Source organism: Manduca sexta, chromosome 26 (assembly GCF_014839805.1).
Source record: "Manduca sexta isolate Smith_Timp_Sample1 chromosome 26, JHU_Msex_v1.0, whole genome shotgun sequence".
NCBI classification, from domain to species: domain Eukaryota; kingdom Metazoa; phylum Arthropoda; class Insecta; order Lepidoptera; family Sphingidae; genus Manduca; species Manduca sexta.
The window spans coordinates 10,100,228-10,120,870 of NC_051140.1; the positions used below are offsets into that span (position 1 = coordinate 10,100,228).

General features: G+C 34.2%; 1 protein-coding gene across 1 annotated transcript; it reads left to right on the top strand.

The window, feature by feature from the left end:
• Window positions 1-1,482: 1,482 nt before the first annotated feature.
• On the top strand, window positions 1,483-19,063 carry LOC115453349 (D-2-hydroxyglutarate dehydrogenase, mitochondrial). The gene is made up of 9 exons (XM_037443389.1): window positions 1,483-2,000; window positions 6,807-6,954; window positions 7,824-8,021; window positions 8,109-8,302; window positions 8,731-8,899; window positions 9,477-9,606; window positions 16,282-16,438; window positions 16,519-16,684; window positions 18,741-19,063. The coding sequence occupies exons 1-9, from the start codon at window positions 1,896-1,898 to the stop codon at window positions 18,995-18,997; spliced, it is 1,524 nt and encodes a 507-aa protein (XP_037299286.1). The 5' UTR covers window positions 1,483-1,895; the 3' UTR covers window positions 18,998-19,063.
• The last annotated feature ends 1,580 nt before the right edge of the window (window positions 19,064-20,643 follow it).

Genomic DNA, 20,643 nt, shown 5'->3' on the forward strand with positions numbered 1-20,643 from the left:
GTAAAATTAAATTTCACACTTTCATTCCGAAGGATTAACATATCTTCGGACTAAAAGTGTGAGAGTGCATTTTTTTTCCCCAAAAGGACCTTCGAATATTTTGTAATCCAAAACTGTTGTCTTTTTTGTATAGATATGTAAAAAATATGTGAGGAGTAGTTTTGTAACAGAAGTATACACACTATTTCAATTTTTTTTCGTAAAGCTGTTATCTCAAGTAAATAAACAAATAAAATTTTTCTCCCATAACGCGTAAAGCTCCCCAATTAGGGGAAAAACTCACACTTTGGTATCACTACATATGGCTTTAGGTCGGGCATATACGGCCGCAATTACATCTGAATTCAGAATCTAAAAAAATGGACGGTTGGCTAACACTTATTACACTTACATGTAATTATAATAAGAATGTATTATATATATAATATATAATAAAGGATACATATTTTTTTTTATTCTGTAAAAATAAAGTGTACTTAATATGTAGCGCTTTCAATATTTTTAGATAGGTAACCTCAGATTGTATGGAATCCGGAGCGTTTGATTCTGTATACCGTTTTTAAATTTTCGGATGTATACGATTTCATAAATCCGATTTTGTTAAGAGTTTTGAGTTTTAGACAAGCACGTTTTCCTTTATATAAACGTTTATCTAAATAAAGAGGCTACGAGCAGATATTTAAACCTACCAACTGAAATATATTTTACTAGGTGTGGCTCGCGACTTTCTTTGTCGGAAAGGCATTTAATGACCCACTAAAAGCAATATAAAATAGGCGTTCTATTGAAAAAATATCATAATATTTAGATTTTGCTAATTGTGGTCTCTCTGTGTGCAAAATGTTCTCTGAAACCATCGGCTTTTGGGTTCATTTCTGGCAAATTTCTCGACATTTTCAGATTTTTTTGCATTAATATTGTACCTATGTTTAAACCTTGTAGAATTTAGATGAACACAGTCACAAAGTAAACAGAAAAAAGTAATTACCTAATGATATTTTCATATTATAGGTACCTATTCCACATATAACAGCTTCAATCGATATCTTGATCCCTGGCCATAATTTTAGTGTCAAATGTGGTTTTAAAGTCATTGAGGGCTCTGATAACTATTGTACTGCATAAAGCTAGATGCACACTACAAGTTTCTTTACTGCATGGCTAAAAAAAACGCTTCACTATAGAGTGCTTACCAATTTTTATAATTTAGAATGAAAATGAGATAAATATTGTATTGAAACAAAGACATTTAAACAAAAAAGGTATTGTTAAGAACCTTCAAAAATCGTCATAAAACTGTTTACGCGGTATGTAGCGCGTACTAGTTGATTTTCAAATAAGTTTAGATATCACTCGAAAAAATGCCGCAGGTTTTTTACCGCATGCTGAAAAAACCTATAGTGCGCAGCTAGCTTTAGCTCTAGTAATTGGATTGTTGAGTGTTACATAGTGTTACATAATATTTAATTGACATGACGAAATCGTCGTTATCTGTATGTTTGGCTTTTTCCAACATAATTCTACGTATGATGGACGCTTTCTGACGATTCGATTCTTCTTAATAAAATTTACTATTAAATCTCGAGATATATTAGCTCTACACTTTCAATAAAGTTTAGTGGATTAGCCAAATCTACACTTTGTCGTATTACGCATAACCGTATACCTATACTTCCATAATAACCATAATTATAATTTGATATACATAGAACTGTAAAGGTGTATAAGTGTTTGATAGTGAGACTTATTTTTTGTGATGTGCATCATTGAACTCATAGCCTGATATCTCTATACATGCGTCCATTTTAATTTAATGCGCATAAAATCCAAGTGTTTTTATTAATACCTACTGTATACAATTCGGGTAAAACGAAAGTGTTTTTTCTTTAATCGTTATGTCAATTATGTTTCGAAAATTAGGGATTCTCATTAAATCTATTGAAAAAAATAACATTCGTGAAAAAGTGAGATGTGCATCGACACTACCGCAATTGTCTTCGGTGAGATTATAATGATAATAATAATAGTACTTAAGGTCAGAGGGCTCTATTCCATGGTCGATAGCCAGAGGTCCTAGCGTGAGCGTGTGGTGGCTCACTTCTGTGAGGTGGTCATCTTGCAGAGAGAGAGTGGCGAGATGGATCGGGAGCGTGAGCATCCCTCCCGCCGCTAGAGGAGACATAGGAAGAGCCGGGTGGATGAGTGACCGCGTCTCGCGCCATGTCGATAGTGGCTAAGATCCCCATGACCTCTCTGATGATGTCAGACCTGTTTATCCAGGTTATCTGACTGCCTTCTTGCTACATGTATAAAGTACGAGAGGATCCGCTGGTAGCAGATTGTGGAGAGTCTGGTTTTAATCTTAAGCTGGCTGAGTATGGATACATTAGTTCACTGTTGTTCACGGTATGCGCAACATTCTTCTCCAGCACTACACTTCAAATCCCAAGGGCACACACCTCTGACTTTTCTAAAAAATCATGTGTGTATTCTTTGTGAATTTATCGTTCGCTTTAACGGTGAAGGAAAACATCGTGAGGAAACCTGCACATCTGAGAAGTTCTCTATAGGAATTTCGAAGGCGTGTGAAGTCTACCAATCCGCACTAGGCCAGCGTGGTGGACTAAGGCCTAATCCCTCTCAGTAGTAGAGGAGGCCCGTGCTTAGCAGTGGGCAAGTATATAATACAGGGCTAATATTATTATTATTATTTATTACTACACTTCAAATGCAAGTCAATCTTTTTCCTGTCTATGGCGCGGTTCGTCCAGGATTCGGATACGTACGTACGTATAAAAATATAAAACGAGAAACGCGAAATAAAATGAGACTGGTACGAACATTGGTTCGTACCAGTCTCATTTTATTTCGCGTTCAGCTCTTTGTAGCAAACGAGGCTTCGCCCTAGGTCCCACATAATGCTTTAACAAATTCAGAGTGGTTTTAGCATCAGCTTATTTTTTAGGTCGTAGCTACCATAGGACATCTTTCGGATGTCTCGACTTGACGGATGTCTTTATAAGAGATTTCGTACTTTAAAATCAAGTAAACAACAAACTAAACGCTTTAGCCAGAGTTATTGTGCATATAGACATAATAACATAAATGTCAAAGCAGATTCCATTAGTGATGTTTTAATAATGTCTAATTTAAAACTGGTATTCAAAGTTTTGTGGATTGTGGTGGGTTTTAGTTTTTGTTTAAAAAGAAATAACTTTACGTTAGTCAATTATGTAAGTAATATTTAAATAAAAATACGGTCATTTTGACATTGCGTTACTAAATGAAACCACATACTCGTCTTCACCTTTGCTGTCATTGTGCCCAAAATCACCCATTACTAATATTTTCGCGAAAAATCCTGGTTTTAGGTTTCTGATTTTTTGATCAATTTGTAGTTTAAGAAAGGTTCTCTACTGAATTTTAAATGATATTAAAATAGTAGACGAAGCATTGCTGTGATAACAAGTCTGTTTCTCAGCTTTGTTTATCTGACAGACAACTAGGATTCAAGTTGTATCTCAGTATTAGCCAATCACAACAGCCCTATGTCTACGCACTGCGAAGGTTGCCATGCCGTCAGGACTGAAAAACAGACTTGTTAGGACAGCAAGATAGAGCTTAGATAAATAACGTCTATGAATAAGGGGGTAAGGCTGAACCATATCTTCCGTATGGAATACTTACCGGGAATCCCCTTGCTAAAGTACTTACATTTTTTTAAAGAAGACGTTCCGTCCTGTGGCATACTGCATAAATTCGAAAATAAATTACGACATTTGCATCTGCATAAAATCCGAATTAATGAACGCGGCTATGAATGAAGGTGTCAAAATTAATGCGGTAATTACAATGACTAAATATAAAGAGGACAGGCCTCAAAAGTTAACTATATGAATAAGTTATATTTATGTTAGGGAAATCGACGCAGAATTGTCAATATATATGTCTATCTCTTTTACTTAAAGCTTATTTGGAACGCAACAAAAAAAGACAAAAATAATTGCTTTCTTCGAATATGGCACTATTTCGTTGACTTCAACACACTGGGACCGCCTTGCGGCAGAAACGCCATTTATTGCAGCCCAGTCAGCAAGTACATGTAGTGTCAGACGATGTAAACAAATCTTCATAAATATTGAATTTAAAGTAATATAATCATATTCTCAATTGTTCAGTGTGTTTATTAGTGTATTTGTTAAGTTTCGAAAATAACTCAGTGTTGAGTAAAAGGATGCAAATCAAATTCACGCAAGAAAGACCCCGAAATATCTTTTCATAGGTTAGTAACTGTTTTTACCGAAAATTAGTAAATATCTTTGTATATTTACTTTTTGGATGTGTTTTTATCAATTAAAATTATATGTGGATCTTGTTTGATAAGCTTTGAACCCTTTTAGGCGTGATTTATATCCATTAAAATCATTATGTTGTTTACACACGAGCTTAGGGATGGGTAGATTTGTTTAGAAATTATTGATATCGATATTTTAACAGACGCCCGTTTATCAGTTACGGTTTTTGTCTTTGAAAGAATGTTAGGGCACACATCAATATTGTATTATCTAGAACGACAAACTAAGTGAAATTAGAATATTTTTTTAGATTACCAAAAAATTTAAAAACCAAGGCAAAATGAATTGAGAATATTGGGCGACGTGATTGGAATCCTACACCAAATACATATTTTCGTTCTTTACATTTTGAGAAGAAATCCATAAAACACACGTTTAATTAACGCGAGTAAAAGATAACTGTTTTCCAACAATATTCCCGATAAATAAAATAGTAATGATTATTATACTTCACCTAATAGTAATATTACTTTAATATATTGTTATGAATAAAATTAGAATTGTTACATAAAAGAATAGATAAACATAAAAGATACAACATAAAGATGAAATGTAAGATATATTTTTACAATTGGCGGTCTTATGTTTCGAGCAACCTTTGCATGCACGGATATAGATAACCATCATCTTTACGCTCATTGATTTTAGTTTGCTGAAACATAGTTATGTTTCTCGATCAAAGTGCATAATAATAAAATAAAATAAAACCAACCAAATAATTGCTGACTACGCTATCTTATTCCATTTGTCATGTATTAAGTAAATATCTTAATCTGTAACTTAAATTTTTAGCAAGGAATAGTGTAACATACAAATATAGATCAAACACAACTGGTTGTTTGTCACAACAGGTACTGCTTTCTTTAACAATTGTTATTTATAAATCAGTTTCAGTTTGTTTGTTTATACTATGGTTTGTTATATTTATATTATGGTAGAACCTAACCCTTTTCGTATTTGATCTTTTTGGGGCTTGTTTGTCTCTCTTTTAATTCTTCGATGTCGATACAAAATTTTCGGTACTAGCATATCACTATTGTAAGGGGCGGAGTCGGCGACATTTTATGCATTAAATGTGCCGCATGTCACGTGACCATATCACTCATCCTCTATACTCTTTAATCATTGGGTAATTACGACCCATGACTATTTTCTCTTGGTTCGGTCCGTAAACACGTAAGTAAGTAAACACCTTCCTATAATATCAACGTTTTAAGGATATTATTGTTAACTGCTTCGGTGGCGTAGTTATATTGCGTGCGCGGATGACTTCAGAGGTCTGTGGTTTTAATACCGTGTTTAGCAGTGATATTGGGTTCTTTTTGAGAAAAGAATCCAATATCACTGTCAAAATCCTGGATGAGGTGTCATCCCGGATTCTGGACTTTGTGCCCTTTATGCTCGCCCCCTTATTACATAATAGACAAAATACACGTAGCGAAAAGTGGGTCCACTAATTGTGCCTTTGCTTGCCCCATCGGAGATAAAAGGCATGTGTGTGTCTTTGTGTGTTTTCTTGCGCCTTGGACTCAATGAAGATGCAGGACGGAACTTCTCAGTCAAACAGGGTTTCAGATTTTTCTTGTATTGCACCTATTGAGGAGGTAGCTATACCCTATAGTTTATACGTATAATAGCCGACAAACCACTTGTGGGGGGGCATTTTTTATATGTTTACATGCAGCTACATTTAAGTACAAAAAAAGATTCAAAGTAGTTCCATATTGTGATTATTGTGATAGGACTTTGGACTTCGAAGAATATCATGTAGGAAATGTTTATGTATTAAGTGGCACAAGCCCCCTCTGTGACAGGCTATGCCTGTATCAAAATTTGTTGGTAGCTCTACAGGGCAGCGCGAACTTAAGGGCGTTCACTTAGTTTATTATAGGTATGGACCAAGAGGGGCCCCTAAAACAAGGGGGACCCGTATCACCGATATGGCTGATACGGCGGTCCTACGATCCTGAGTATTGTGTAATAATTTAGGTGCAGACCACAGCGCTGGTTTGGTTTCGCGCCACATCTGATGTTTGTGTGTGTGTGTGTGTTTTGCTGTTCATGCCAGGGGCTACACGATGTACCTACCTATTAAAGGCGATACATCACACACAGTAAGCTTACAATCCCCCAATGGCCTTTATTAGTCGCCTCATAAGACCTTAGTGTTTTTGGTGCGTAGGTTGCCAAGATTGATACAAGGTTATTATATTGTACCTAATTTTAAGCAAAAGGAGAAGATTGAACTTTAATCTACTCAACAAATATAACAAGAGACATCAATTTAATTCCGCTGCTAGTTAATTGTACCTAGTTTAGTTGCTTTTCAACCCCTGAATCTTAAATCACATTGTTTTACCGATACAAATAGATCCAACAACTTTTATTACTTATTACATTCAAATATTCTTTTCTGATTTTTTTACTTATATTTTAAATGATTTGTTATAGGAAAAATACAACATAAAACGAAAACAATTTAGCAACGTTGAATCGACAGACGTTAATTATTTCAAGAGAATCCTTGGCGAAGAGAGGGTGTTAACAGAAGAGACCGATGTTATGCCATACAACATAGATTGGATAAAAAATTGTAGGGGTGAGTTAAGAACTCATCATTTTATAGGCATTTTATGAACGCAAAATTTCGTTGTCACTTCAATGATACCTGCACTACACTACTCCCTAAGTTCATCGATGTTCAGCGAGGAGGTAAGCTCAGAACGTAAGTTATTCCAAGTAGTTTGCGAGCGAAAGTGTAAAGGAATACTTCAATTCGTTCGTGTAATATAATTTAGCCTTCAGTGACTTTCTATCGTGGGTTTTAATACCTGAGTCAAAAGAGGCGTTCCGAAGTTCTTACCGAGCGCACCGGGCGACTGAGTTCCTTACTAGGTCACTGGGTACTTGAGGCGACCTTAAGGAAGGCGAACCGGGTAACCATTTAGGGCCGCGCGCGATGACTTAGAGGACCTTATTTTACGATCTTACCGATGAAACTGTTAAAATTGCGCATCTTTTTTTCGCATGGCTCGGGGCCGCGCGACGTTTTTTGACTTTCCTCTGGAGCCAGGCGCCGTTTTGGGCCGCCGCTGCAGAGAGCGTAGTGTATTTTGGTATTTCGACGAGTACTTCGTAGAGACAATTTCGTGAGTAGTGTAAGGTTTGAGACAGTGGTTTTACCCGGGTCGAACCCGCCTAATCATATTGGTATGCTATCATTCCAGTCCCTTGGATAGTTAGAAGAACTAAATACTCTTGTGATTATTATGAGTTTATTTCTCTCTGAAAAATGTATACAAAAGAGTGTAAGTATAAGTTTCGGTGCTGAAAAATATTTTATTTATGATCTTGTAAATCGCGAAGGTAGTCGAAAATCTTGCATCATGAAAGTCAGCCACTTCCCCACTAGGGAGTTACCACTTAATCCACATAGTATTTGATGTGATATTTAACATGTTTCTCTAGGACAATCATCTGTCGTCTTAAAGCCAAAGAGTACAGAAGAAGTATCGAATATTTTGAAGTATTGTAATGAGAGAAGATTAGCAGTATGCCCACAAGGTGGAAATACAGGATTGGTTGGAGGTTCAGTTCCAGTCTTTGATGAAATCATAATAAATTTTACACTAATGAATAAAGTCATTAGTTTGGATGAAATATCAGGTAAGACAAGTTATATTTACTAAAATTAGTTTGAGCTGTTTAAATGAATTAGTTTATTCCAACAGAAAACCCATATTTGCATTTAAGGGGCCCTTATTTGTGAATCCGGCTGTATATTAGAAAATTTAGACAATTATGTGCGTGATCGTAACCTGATTATGCCTTTGGATCTTGGCGCTAAAGGAACATGTCAAATAGGAGGAAATGCAAGTACCAACGCAGGTGGTCTGAGGTTGTTACGATACGGGAATCTTCATGGCTCAATTTTAGGTATAGAAGCAGTAAGTAAAAATAAAAAAGGATGCTTAATAAATATTATATATTTCCGAAGTACCTAAGCTTACTTAATGAATTTAATTATTCTAAACTTTTAACTTTTAACTAAACCTAAATAAATAAATAAACTTTTGACACAACTTAAACGTTCAACGATAATAATTTAACTAGACGTGATGAATATCGAATTTATTGCTTCTTCTTACCCAATATCACTCTACAATTTCAAGAATATAATACACTTTTCAAGAATATTGGAGAAAAAACAAATATTTGTCACGACCAGACCTAACAACATCTCTGAGGGGTTCCAGTACTTACCGTGTAAATCGTTTAAGAAAAAACTGGACATATTTCATGCTATAACAATGTTAGACTTACTGATGTTCTTCATGATTGAACAGATGTAGCGCATGTTTGTCATATATTCCAGGTGAAAGCAGACGGCACCGTTATAGATTGTCTTAAAGCGTTAAAGAAGGACAACACCGGTTACCACTTAAAACATTTATTCATAGGTTCTGAGGGCACTTTAGGTGTTATTACAAAAGTGGCTGTCCACTGTCCCGCTTTACCAAAAGCTGTAACACTTGGATTTTTTGGTTAGTTGTTTTTTATAAAATCAATATCCAGTCAGAGGGCCCTATTCTGTCTTTAGAGGCTTACCCGTCTTTGTATTAATAGTGGATTTTTTTACTCTTACCTATCAAAGCTGTCTTTCGATTAGAACGCTCGTAATTGTCAAAAGACGGATTTGCCCCGTACATAGAATAGGGCCTATCCTTACCTTACATAAATAAAGTGCAATTCTAATTGGGATCAAACCTGTTGCATTAGTCTGTTTAAAGCATCAGTGCGATAATGTTATGCTAAATTACATGAGTTTGTCCAAGTTCAGTTTGTTTAAAGAATCTAGCTAATTTTGCTTAATCGCATCAAATTAGCTGAGTGCATATTCCTGGTACTGTGGCAGCATTGCTATTTCCTAACATATTCAATCGTACTTGTTAGCAATGCTGCCAAAATATTGAGTAGGAAAGTATTATATATTCACAAAATAAGCTGGAATTCCTGCAATTTTTAACTAGTGAAGTTATAATACAAACATGTAGGTACTTATCTATATTAGGAATATTTCAAATATTACCTAACATTAACTTGTATCTATTTGTTCTTTAGGAGTAGAGAACTTTGAAAATATTCTGCAATTATATAGAAGTGCTAAAACTTCGTTAGGAGAGATACTTTCGGCATTCGAAATGGCAGATTTCGAAGCAATAAACACAACCGTGAAAAATCTCAAATTACCGTAAGTATATCTGATTGTCGGTCATTATTACGCTCTACGATATACTTACGTAATATTATCGTAGTAAGCAGTTTTATACTGTGACTGATTGTGGTTTGTGACTGAGGTGTGTTTGCTGTACTTATATACACCGTGACTTTATAGTCGTTTTGGAACCGAAAATTTTGAATTCTATATCAATAATAGAAGTGGAAAAAAATATCAGTTTAATAAAATTAAAACATTTTTTTTATCATTAAAACGAATACTCGTTTCCGAAAAATAATGAGAACTCGTGGTAACGCCACTACAAACACTACGATCGGTGCCATTCATAACTAAGCGGCAAAATATTCTTCAAAAAAATAGGTACAAAGAGACCGCCGCGTCGCGTCGCGTCGTAGCCAATCACGCGCACCCCTCGGATTGTACAGAGGTAAGGTATAGACCTTAGCACGGCGAGCGCATACACTCCCGCGCTCCCCCGCCCGCTGCGCCGTCCTTCAGTCAGTAATGCGACAACACGCGCGCGATTAGGCTGTTTTGATTACGAAAATGAGTCGTCAGTATTAATATTCAAACGCGGAGTATTTGTCAATGGTACAGCTATACGCTGTAGCCTGTAGCTAAGTAAGTACAATTTGGAAGAGGCTAGGCGGTTGTACTCCTAGCCGGATCATTTGAATGCGCTGCGACTTTACGGGATCGAAACTCCTCAAGTTCCATCTTCTCCTACTACCTTGGCTGCCTCCTACCTTCTCGACCACGAATAATTCCACGCGGCGGGTCATGTGCAAAGAAAAACGTAAAAATAATTAATATGCATGGATATTTGGGCCTTTAAAATTTAATACGACGAAATTTTAAAGGCCGACATATCCATGCAAATTAATTATTTTTACGTTTTTCTTTCAACTGCGAGAACTAATCACTAACTAGACGTGAATTTAAATTCTTTACTTGTCAATACTTGTTTAGTTACCCAGATTAAAGGTGAAACAAAATGTATGAAAAACGGACCTTAAACTATAACCTTAATGCTTCGTTACAGGGTAAATAGGTAATTTGTAAATAAACTGTTTAGGTATGTAAGTTGATTATGTTGTAAATAGCTCCAATTTTTTAAATACGCCAGAAATACTCATAGTTCGCTCGCGCTGTTTATTTTTATTACTTAGACAATAAATTAAGTAGGTATTTTATTGGAAAGTAATGCTTTCATAAAGTAGGTATTTCCGACGGTCCTAAGTCCGTGTAAAGTATGAAGGAGAAATTGGAGTATCCATTTACTTAATTGTGATTTTTAATAAATTTAATAATGCTTGTTCTTCCAAAGTTAAAAAATAAAAAAATAAACCATTGCGTTCGTGCCTCGTATCAACTGATTCACGATGTGAAGTAGGTACAATCGGACAAGTTGGTGCTAGTACACTTCCAAACACATTTTGCTTGACCGGTCTAATGTCCCGAGATATTTAGACACGCCCCTGTCTCATATTTCACCAATTACGACAGTTATGGAGATGTGCGAAAGGAACAGCAGATAACTATTATTGTTTACTTTAGTTGTATTTTACTGATTGACGACGCGCACGCAACTATTGAGTACCAGTAGTATTTTGCTCACAATTATTGTTTCGTTTACGGACACCGATATCTTGCCACTACGTAGACTTATGTTCGTTTACTGGACTCTTAATTACTTAGTCGCCGACCCGTCATGTGACTACTGCACCATGGATTATATATTCCGGGAATTAAATATTACAGTAAGTAAATCAGTCATACTATACTATATAATATTTTAATATTAATTTTAACTAGTGGACGTTAATATGCGTGGGAAAAATATCGTCAGCGCAGAGAACTAATAATTAAAATTTTGCAGTTTTGAGAAAATCGCAGTTTATGGCTTTTTTTAATTATTGGTCATTATAATGAATTATATTTAAAGCCAACTTAGACCACCTTTTAAGCTCTTTTAAATATAATTATAATATTATTGAGTTTTGATGAATACTTATTCCTTTAATTGTGTAAAACAGACTTCAATATGCTACTTATTATATTTTATATTAATCCTTAAGTTATCCTATCTATCGTAGGGTCAAATATGATTAGTCATTGGTGTGTTTTTTTTGCCAAAAAAATTAACATAGTGCTATTAATCATACTTGTAGTAATCTATGTAGTATGTTATTTAAGTTGCTTTACGTATAATCAAATGTCAAAATATTGAAAAGAATTATAATTGGAAAACTCAAAAAGTACTCAATGCAAAAATAAACTACTTCGACGGGTATACTCACTATAGTTATAGATGTTACCTATCTTTTCTTGATCTCAGTTAAAAGTTCAGAGTTTTCGATATTGAAACAGCAGTAGCATTAAGTGTAACTTTTACCGTCGACTTTTAATAGTAAACTCTAATTTAATGTTGGGAATATATTAAGACAGGCCGGTAAGCCTTTTAGTCTAGTCAATAAGGTGTCAATTTATGTATTATAAAGATCCAAAAATATGAGTGATAGCTCATTCGATTTGGATAACATGACGTCTTTTTTTTTTATGGTTTCGCGGAGAAAGTGCCTTATTACTACCGCCCAGCCTTCGTGGGGGGCGACTGAGCGGTTATGCTGGGGTAACCGTGCCTTACGGCCCGGCGTTGAGCCGCCCGGATTTGATGGTGACCTTCGGGCGACCGCCGGGCCGAGTCCCTAGCCTTATATACAACTTAACCTATGCACGGCCTACCAGCTAAAACTCCGCGGTGGCCCTCTTCGGCGCATTAGAGACGGCTGCGGGCTTCCTCTGACGTTGAAGTGTCTAGCCTGCGACCGCAGCCGCCCCTCCGCGGTGCCGCCTTGCGGCCCGTCTCCTATGGGGGGGGGGGACTCAGAAGCCTCCGCGCACCGAAGGACGCCCTCGGCGTCTACGGCAGCGTGAGGCCAACTACACACTGCCGTCCATCCCGGGGGAGGCAGGGGATACCGTGGTGGAATTCTCCAAACGCCCCCATTCCACAGGGCGGATAACATGACGTCTAGAAAAATAATCTTTAGTGTTCATTGGCACTTAAAAAAAAAAAAAAAAAAAAAAAAAATACATTTGTTATTAAGAGGATAAAGAGGTTCTTCGATAACTTAAAAAATATTAATATTTAAGAAATAAGGAGGAAATTTCCAATTTAAAGAAGTCACGACGCCCGAAATTCTATCTCCTTTATTAATAATTTTTATTTAATGCCAAAAATATAGACGAGTATAAATAATTTATGGATAGGCGATAATTTGTTTTTATTACAGTAATATTGCATAGCCAACATTTTTATTGCTGCACATGTGCAGTTTAAAAAGTGTAAAGATTTCACATAAAAAGGGTCTTTGTTAGAGGACGACATTTTTTTATGTTTTTGTTAACCCGGTTCCACGTCGACGCCTTTATCGGAAAGCGGCGTCCATTGTTTATTGAATTTAGACGAGTTTAAAGATTTTAAGTAGTGGTATTATGATTTCTTACTAGAGTAATTAACTATGTCGGCGCGTTTGTAAGATCCGCTTATAGACGTTTAAGTTCCACCCAGTTTAACCCAGAGGTTTCTGTTATTATTGTTTCTTTTACAACTACATAATATGTAGCACTGAATTAAAGTAGAATTACAATCCGATTTAATGCAAATTTGGGATTTTTATCTCAATAAAATGTGTGCAATTATGGAAAACAGAGCTGATTTTTTTTACTTAATTTGGATTATTTCGTACTTGACCCACGTATTTTGTGTCGGCCGCACTGGCGTTCTGCTCCCATATAAATTTTATTATTTTGGCACTGTAGTCATTACGTTAAAATATTATTAGAATAATAGATTTTAGTAATTAATATATAATTTAATTGTATTACAGAGAACCACTGTCCCTCGATGGATACACTAGGATGCGGATGAGAGCTCCATCGCTAACCGATCCAGAGCGCACACTCTACTCAACCTGCCTGCTGAGCGTATCAAACTTGTAATGAATACAATTAAATCATATCACTGAAGTAACAAAAATGTGTTTTATTTACATGGACTTTCTACGAAATTTCATTTTACATGTGTATCTCATTATTTGTTGGTGTTGCAAATATATTATCTACTATATTCGATTTTAACTTTTGATAATTATATATCGTAGCGATATGTGCATGAGCCTCATCGACTGGTTCACAAAACGAGCCTATTGAAATAAATTATTTTATTTGAAAGATTTGATTGTGAGATTTAAAAAAAATATATTTACTTTAAATATTACACTTAAAATGAACTCTGCAAATATAAACGTTATTACATTTGGAAGGCATCCCGAAAAAAGTTAAGCAATCAAAAATCTTGTTTAGTTATCTCTGAAAATATTTACTGCGAATAACATTTTTTTCAAATTTTCTTATTTTTTAAATTTTTCCAACACAACAACAACACTTACTTAGGTAAAAAACAGGTAGTTATATCTTTTGACGAATCGTGAAATTATTTGTATGAATTACTCAGCCATGACTTTTCTTTCTTATTTTTCTTATCAATGAAGGGTCTAAAATTATTATTGTAATGACTCCAAAGTACTAATTTTTGGCACATTATTATTCAATAAGTTTGAGGTTGGTTGGAATTTATTCGAAACAAAAAACCAGCGCCCATACAACAAAACGGACATGTCCTTTAAAAAGTAAATAAAATGTTCAAAAAGCATAAAAAAATTGAGAAAAATATAATAATTTCTAATAATGAAACGAATAACAATAATTTATGATTATGTGAATGATTTAACGAATTAAATAAACTGAACTGTTTAAGTAATTTATATAATTCAAAATTCAATCATAATATGCAGCTATTAAATCGTTAAAAAAAAAATCAATAACTGTAAGTTGATTATAGACTTTGGGTTTTAACTCAGCGAAAACTAAATAATTGGCTAAAGATAGTAACTAAAATTTACAAACTGGACATGTGCAGCAATAAAATGTTAGCCTTGCAAATATTATTGTAATAAGAATTCAAATCAACGCCTACACTTATAATCTTTAAATGCCTCTAAATTCAATAGCATAACAATCGACTCAGTTTAACGATAAATGCGTCCACGTAAGACCGGTGTCAATACAAACATTGATAAAAATGCGCTCTTTAACAAACAATTTTTATGTGATATATTTATTCTTTTCAAACAACATCTGCAGCAATAAAAATGTTGGCCTTTCAATATTACTCTAATAAAAGCATATTACCGCCTACACATAAAATCTTTAAACTCGCTTCAAATTAAATAAATAATAATCGCTGCATATCGATAAATAGTCCAATTAACTACTTCAAAAAGGTGTTAAATAGTTCAAATTAGGATGAAAAAAGGTATTTCGTTATTAACTCAAAAACTATTCATATTTAAGATAAAAAAAGATTATTAAGAGGAAATAAAAAAAAAAACAATATCTCCAAGAAGCTAATAATTTTAGGTCAATTATTTTAACTTTAATGTTAATACATATTTGTAAATACAGAGATTGGAATAAAATGTTATCGTCTAAGTTTTTGAAATAAAATAAAATAACAATTCAAATAATGAAATCTATTAACTATGATTTATTATTATAATATGAATTATTGAACGAATTGAATAAACTGAACAGTTTAAATTTTTACGATTCAAAATTCAATCATAATAGTATGCAGTCATTGAATTTATTTAATAAATTAATTATAGACTATGGGTTTAAAGAGACCGAAAACTAAAAAAACGGCTTAAAAAGTAGCTAATCATAATTTACTAACAAAATATAGTTGTGACAAATATGGCGGAAATTGCTTTAAAATGATTATTTTTGAATACAACATAAAGTTTGGTTTGTTAAAAGTTAAAAAGAAGGTAATCAGGCACATAATATGATATAAAATAATTAACATAATGTCGTTTCTTATTTATCAAAAATAATGCCAAAAAACTAACAATAAAAACACTGTAAATCGCGATTGTCTCCAAACTATAAAACTTTTGTTATTACGTTCTTTACGCCGACGATATGCATCTTACAAGTATAGGAATTATCGTCATAGCATAGACGTGCGCGCATCAATTTTAATTTCGTTTTCTATTATACACTCAGCAGCGGTTCGGTAGTGTTACGTAACGTCATTGCAGGTAGCCAGTAGGCCTACGACTGATATCGATCTATGCAATCGATCCCAAACCCCGCCTCCCAAACGTAGTAAAACAAATTTGCCAAGTTATTTTGACCCTTAGGGTGGTCGACCGCGAACTTTGCTGATTGTACATAACGTAAGTTGTGATCTGTTATTATTCCAAATACAATCAATACGATCACTATCATAAAGCATTTAATTTAAAGGTGGTAGTGTAAGTACTAGAACCGCGCGCGCGTCTTACCGCTCTTGGTAGTTATCAGCTGACACGCGTTGGTAGTGTGCGTCGTTTGTGAATGAATTGTCGCGGCGCGGCGTTACTATAAAATCATTATCAAACTCGAACGAGTAAAAAATATTATTTGGATTTTTTTTTTATTATCGACACTAGAATTTTATCACTATTTTTTCTTCGTCCTACAAACTGTTCTAAGTAACCACGCTTCGGTTCCAAAACGACTATAAAGTCACGGTGTATACTTCGCGTACGTATATTTTTTATTACATTATCTTTCCAGTAATCCGATCGCAGATTATCCATTCTACGTGTTAGTGGAAACACATGGTAGCGATGAGGGGCATGATAGCGAAAAGCTATCACGTTTTTTAAGTAAGGAGATGGACTCAGGCCTCATTTTGGACGGAACTGTCACTTCAGAGCCTGCTAAAATTCAAGTATGTTTTTGCGAACCTAAAGTAAGTATCAGGTGGCTAATTAATTATTGTCCAGACAATTTATAATTTATATTTTTTAGACTATATGGAACCTCAGGGAGAGCATAGCTGGCGCGGGTTTGGTGCAAGGTTACATGTTTAAGTACGATGTTTCGTTGCCATTAAGAAATTATTATGATTTAGTCCCACAACTACGAACGAAATTGAACGGAAGAGCTTCAGTCGTATTTGGTTATGGGCATGTTGGTAAGTAGACCTTTCATAATAATTAAGACTTCATGTTTTCTTTTAGTACTTATAGCTTAAAATAACTAAAATCTAAATTAATTCGGGCCATATTGTGTGTCTTACCTGACCTCTTCGTAGGTATTCATAAGCCATGTTACAAGTACGAATTGTTTGCAATTGGGAGAACTTTTTGCTCCTGAACATATTATTTTACTTTTAGGTAAAAATATAATAATAACGTAATTAATGTCGCATATTTTGAAATTTTTCACGCATCTTTCCGGCTTCATGTATTTAAGTAATCTTCAAGTTGCATAAGTATAATCCGATCTCTAGTAATTACTCATTGTTTAATTGATTAAAGAAAAAAACTACAATATAGGAAAATGTTTTTAAAAGTATCTAAGTAGTACCTATTGACCTCAATAGGTAAGTATCACTCAGTAAATTTTAATCTTGAAACTTTTTTCACCTTAGTTTTTTTTGTAAAGTATATTAGCACATGGTTTCGTCATACACGAATAGTTCTAATAAAAAAAAAAAAAAAAAAAAAACAAAATATGTAAACACGATAAATCATTGTTACCTCAGAACTACTGTAACTATGCTGAGAATTTATTTAGTCAGCAAAAGGTAAGTTATTTCGTGTCAAAACTTTCCAAAACTGGAACTAAATCCTCTGCTTACACGCAAATTTGCCTTGCGATTAATGAATAAATTCAGGGAAACAAGTAAGGAGCGAAGATACTCTGAAATAATTTACCATAAATGTGCGTAATTAACCCAGTAGTTAGTATTTTTTGGATATCCTGTATATCCCAGAAAATAACTCGCAAGCGGAGGTCCAGAGATTGAGCACCCCTTGGGGTATCCGAAACACCTCCATGTAAGTATATTCCGCGATTTTTCATAGATTTCGAGTTATGAATATTTTTCTGAATTTTTGAAAATTTCGATTTAAATAATTAAATGTTTCTATTAAAAAAAAGTAGAAGTCATATTCAAGATTTTTTATTGTAACTAAATTTTTGTTAGTACCTAGTACTTTTTTGCTAAAACCAATCAGCTTCGTAACTTTAATGAGAATTATGAAAATGTTGGTGTACAATGAAAAACTTACGTTCTACGAATCATGACAAAAATTTTCTACTTTAAATTTAAAATCTAAACAGATGACTTCGTGGTTCTAAGATAGGTCAAAAACTTTTCCTGACTCTCAACTTACGTATCCATTAAATAACATATAATAAAGCAAAACAACGTTGGATATAAATATTTATATCCAATGTCATTTTTGCTGGGTAGTCTTGGGTATAATTCTCTTGAAGTCCAGCGTAAAATGCAACAAATTCTAATCGTTTACAAAATCATTCATAATATAGTAGATGTACCTGACTTGCACAACGAGCTCTTACGTATTTTTGTTCCTAACAATTACCGCCGAATTCGGAATCACCCACTATTTGCTGTACCACGCGGTAGGACAGTTGCGAGATCAAAATCTCCATTACCTCAGTCTCAAAACATTAAATCGGTTCCTGGACGCGAAACCAGAGTGTGATATGTTTGCGAGTGATAGGCGAGTATTTTTGTTAGAATGTTTAAGATTCTGCGAGTATGATTGAAAGGTACTTAGATCTTTGTTAGCGTAATTTATTATTAAGCTTTTTGTAATTAATAGTGTAAGTGGTGTTTTGTACCGTACTATTCACAATAAATTAATAATAAATAAGGGATATATGAGGGCTACTTTGGCTGAACTCAGCCTTAAAAGACAGCGAGGTGGATAATTCTTAAAATTAGCTATTAGATTACAATTTTTTTTGACCTCTCATGATTCCTAAGGTTAATTAGTTTATTAACTAACTAAAAATTGCTTAAAAAAAACTATGACAGGGTTTTCCTACTCAGTTAGTGCTTTTCTACGCACAACCCCTATCACATCATGGTACGGGATACACACGACGGAAAGTGGGTGCACCAGTTGCGCCTCTGCCACACCTTCGGGGATAAAACACATCAGATAAGATTGAAATTGATAAAGGAAATATTTTTAATTTTTTTTTATTCACAGGTGACGGGAACATCCACATAAACGTAATAGTGCCCGAATACACCAAGGAAATTTGTTCACTACTTGAACCGTACATTTTTGAAGAAGTTAGTAAATTTAACGGTTCTATAAGCGCTGAACACGGAATAGGATTCCGTAAACCACACTTCATTCATTACAGTAAAGATCCATCGGCGTTACAATTAATGAAAGATCTTAAACAGTTGATGGATCCCAATGGAATATTGAACCCTTATAAAGTGTTACCAGATATGTAAATATACGTGATCTTGTGAATAAACTAATGATACCTTTTTAAATAAAATTTTGTTTATACTAAAAGCTATAATTCATTTCTTTTGACGAAAATCTTACCATTCTTCAACAGGTTTGCTTGTATACAAATATCAAATATTACAAGCTATTCATTGGATAATCTTTACTTGACGATTGGAAAAAGGACACTTAATCTAAGTACATACAAATGTTATTACAATTTTAAGCCAACACATTCGTTTATATTTTGTACGATTATACAATACTAGGTTTTGTTCGCGGCTTCGCCCGCGTGAAGGAGTTTTCCGGGATGAAAGTCCACTGTTTGATAAAAGTCTTGCTACAAATTTTTCCGGTATGGTTCCCGGTAGGTTCAAACTAATTTTATCCCCATTGCGGTAGTATTTATCAAAATCCTATTTAAGGTATAGCTTAAGGTCCATTTTTCATACATTTTGTTTCACCTTTAAGGCGATACCTCAAGGTCCATTTTCATACATTTTGTTTCACCTTTAATTTGGGTAACTAAACAAGTATTGGCAAGTGAATTTAAATTCATGTCTAGTTAGTGATTAGTTCTCGCAGTTGAAAGAAAAACGTAAAAATAATTAATATGCATGGATATTTCGGCCTTTAAAATTTAATACGACGAAATTTTAAAGGCCGAAATATCCATGCATATTAATTATTTTTACGTTTTTCTTTCAACTGCGAGAACTAATCACTAACTAGACGTGAATTTAAATTCTTTACTTGGCAATACTTGTTTAGTTACCCAGATTAAAGGTGAAACAAAATGTATGAAAAATGGACCTTAAGCTATAACCTTAAGCAAACGTCTTCATCATAGCAGCTCCAATCTTTAATTTCAGTTCAATCAGTCGAAAATTTAAGAGGATTTATATAAACTTTCATCCCCTATTTTATCCCCTTGGGGGTAGAATTAATCAAAATCCTTTATTAGCGGATGCCTGCATCATAACATCTACCTGCATGCCAAATTTCAGCCCGATTCGTCCAGTGGTTTGGGCTGTGCGTTAATAGATCACTATGACAGTCAGTCGGTCACCTTTAAGTTATATATATTTAGATTATAGCTCAAGTCAAATACCGAAATGAATGACAAGGGATTGATTATTTAATAAAAGATTATGTATTTAAATGATTTTTATTAAAATATCCATTTATTCTTATAACATTCATAATATCACTGCAACAAAAATACAATGGAATAATATAAGCATTTTGTAATTGCTTCAAATAAATATTTCTGGTGTAATTTAAATACTTATGAAAAGTTTATTATTGCGGATAGCACTCCAATAATTCATTATCACGATGTATATTGTAGATATACATCTTAGTAAGCATTTATAGTGAGAATGTTCAAGTTAATATACTTGGTAGAGTCACAGTATAAAAATTCATACAATATGTCATCGCATTTTAATCTGTCGAACAAAACCGTTCTTTAATGTTGGAGCAACACTGACGCCTAAAGTCATTAAATTTGGAAATAACCTTGATCTTTAAGTATTTTAGATCAATAAGACTGTACTGAAAACGCAAACTAGTTGGTTACCCTCGCGTCTTACCGTGCCGCACTAGATGTCTTCGATGACACACTATCTGAATCTTTACATTGTGC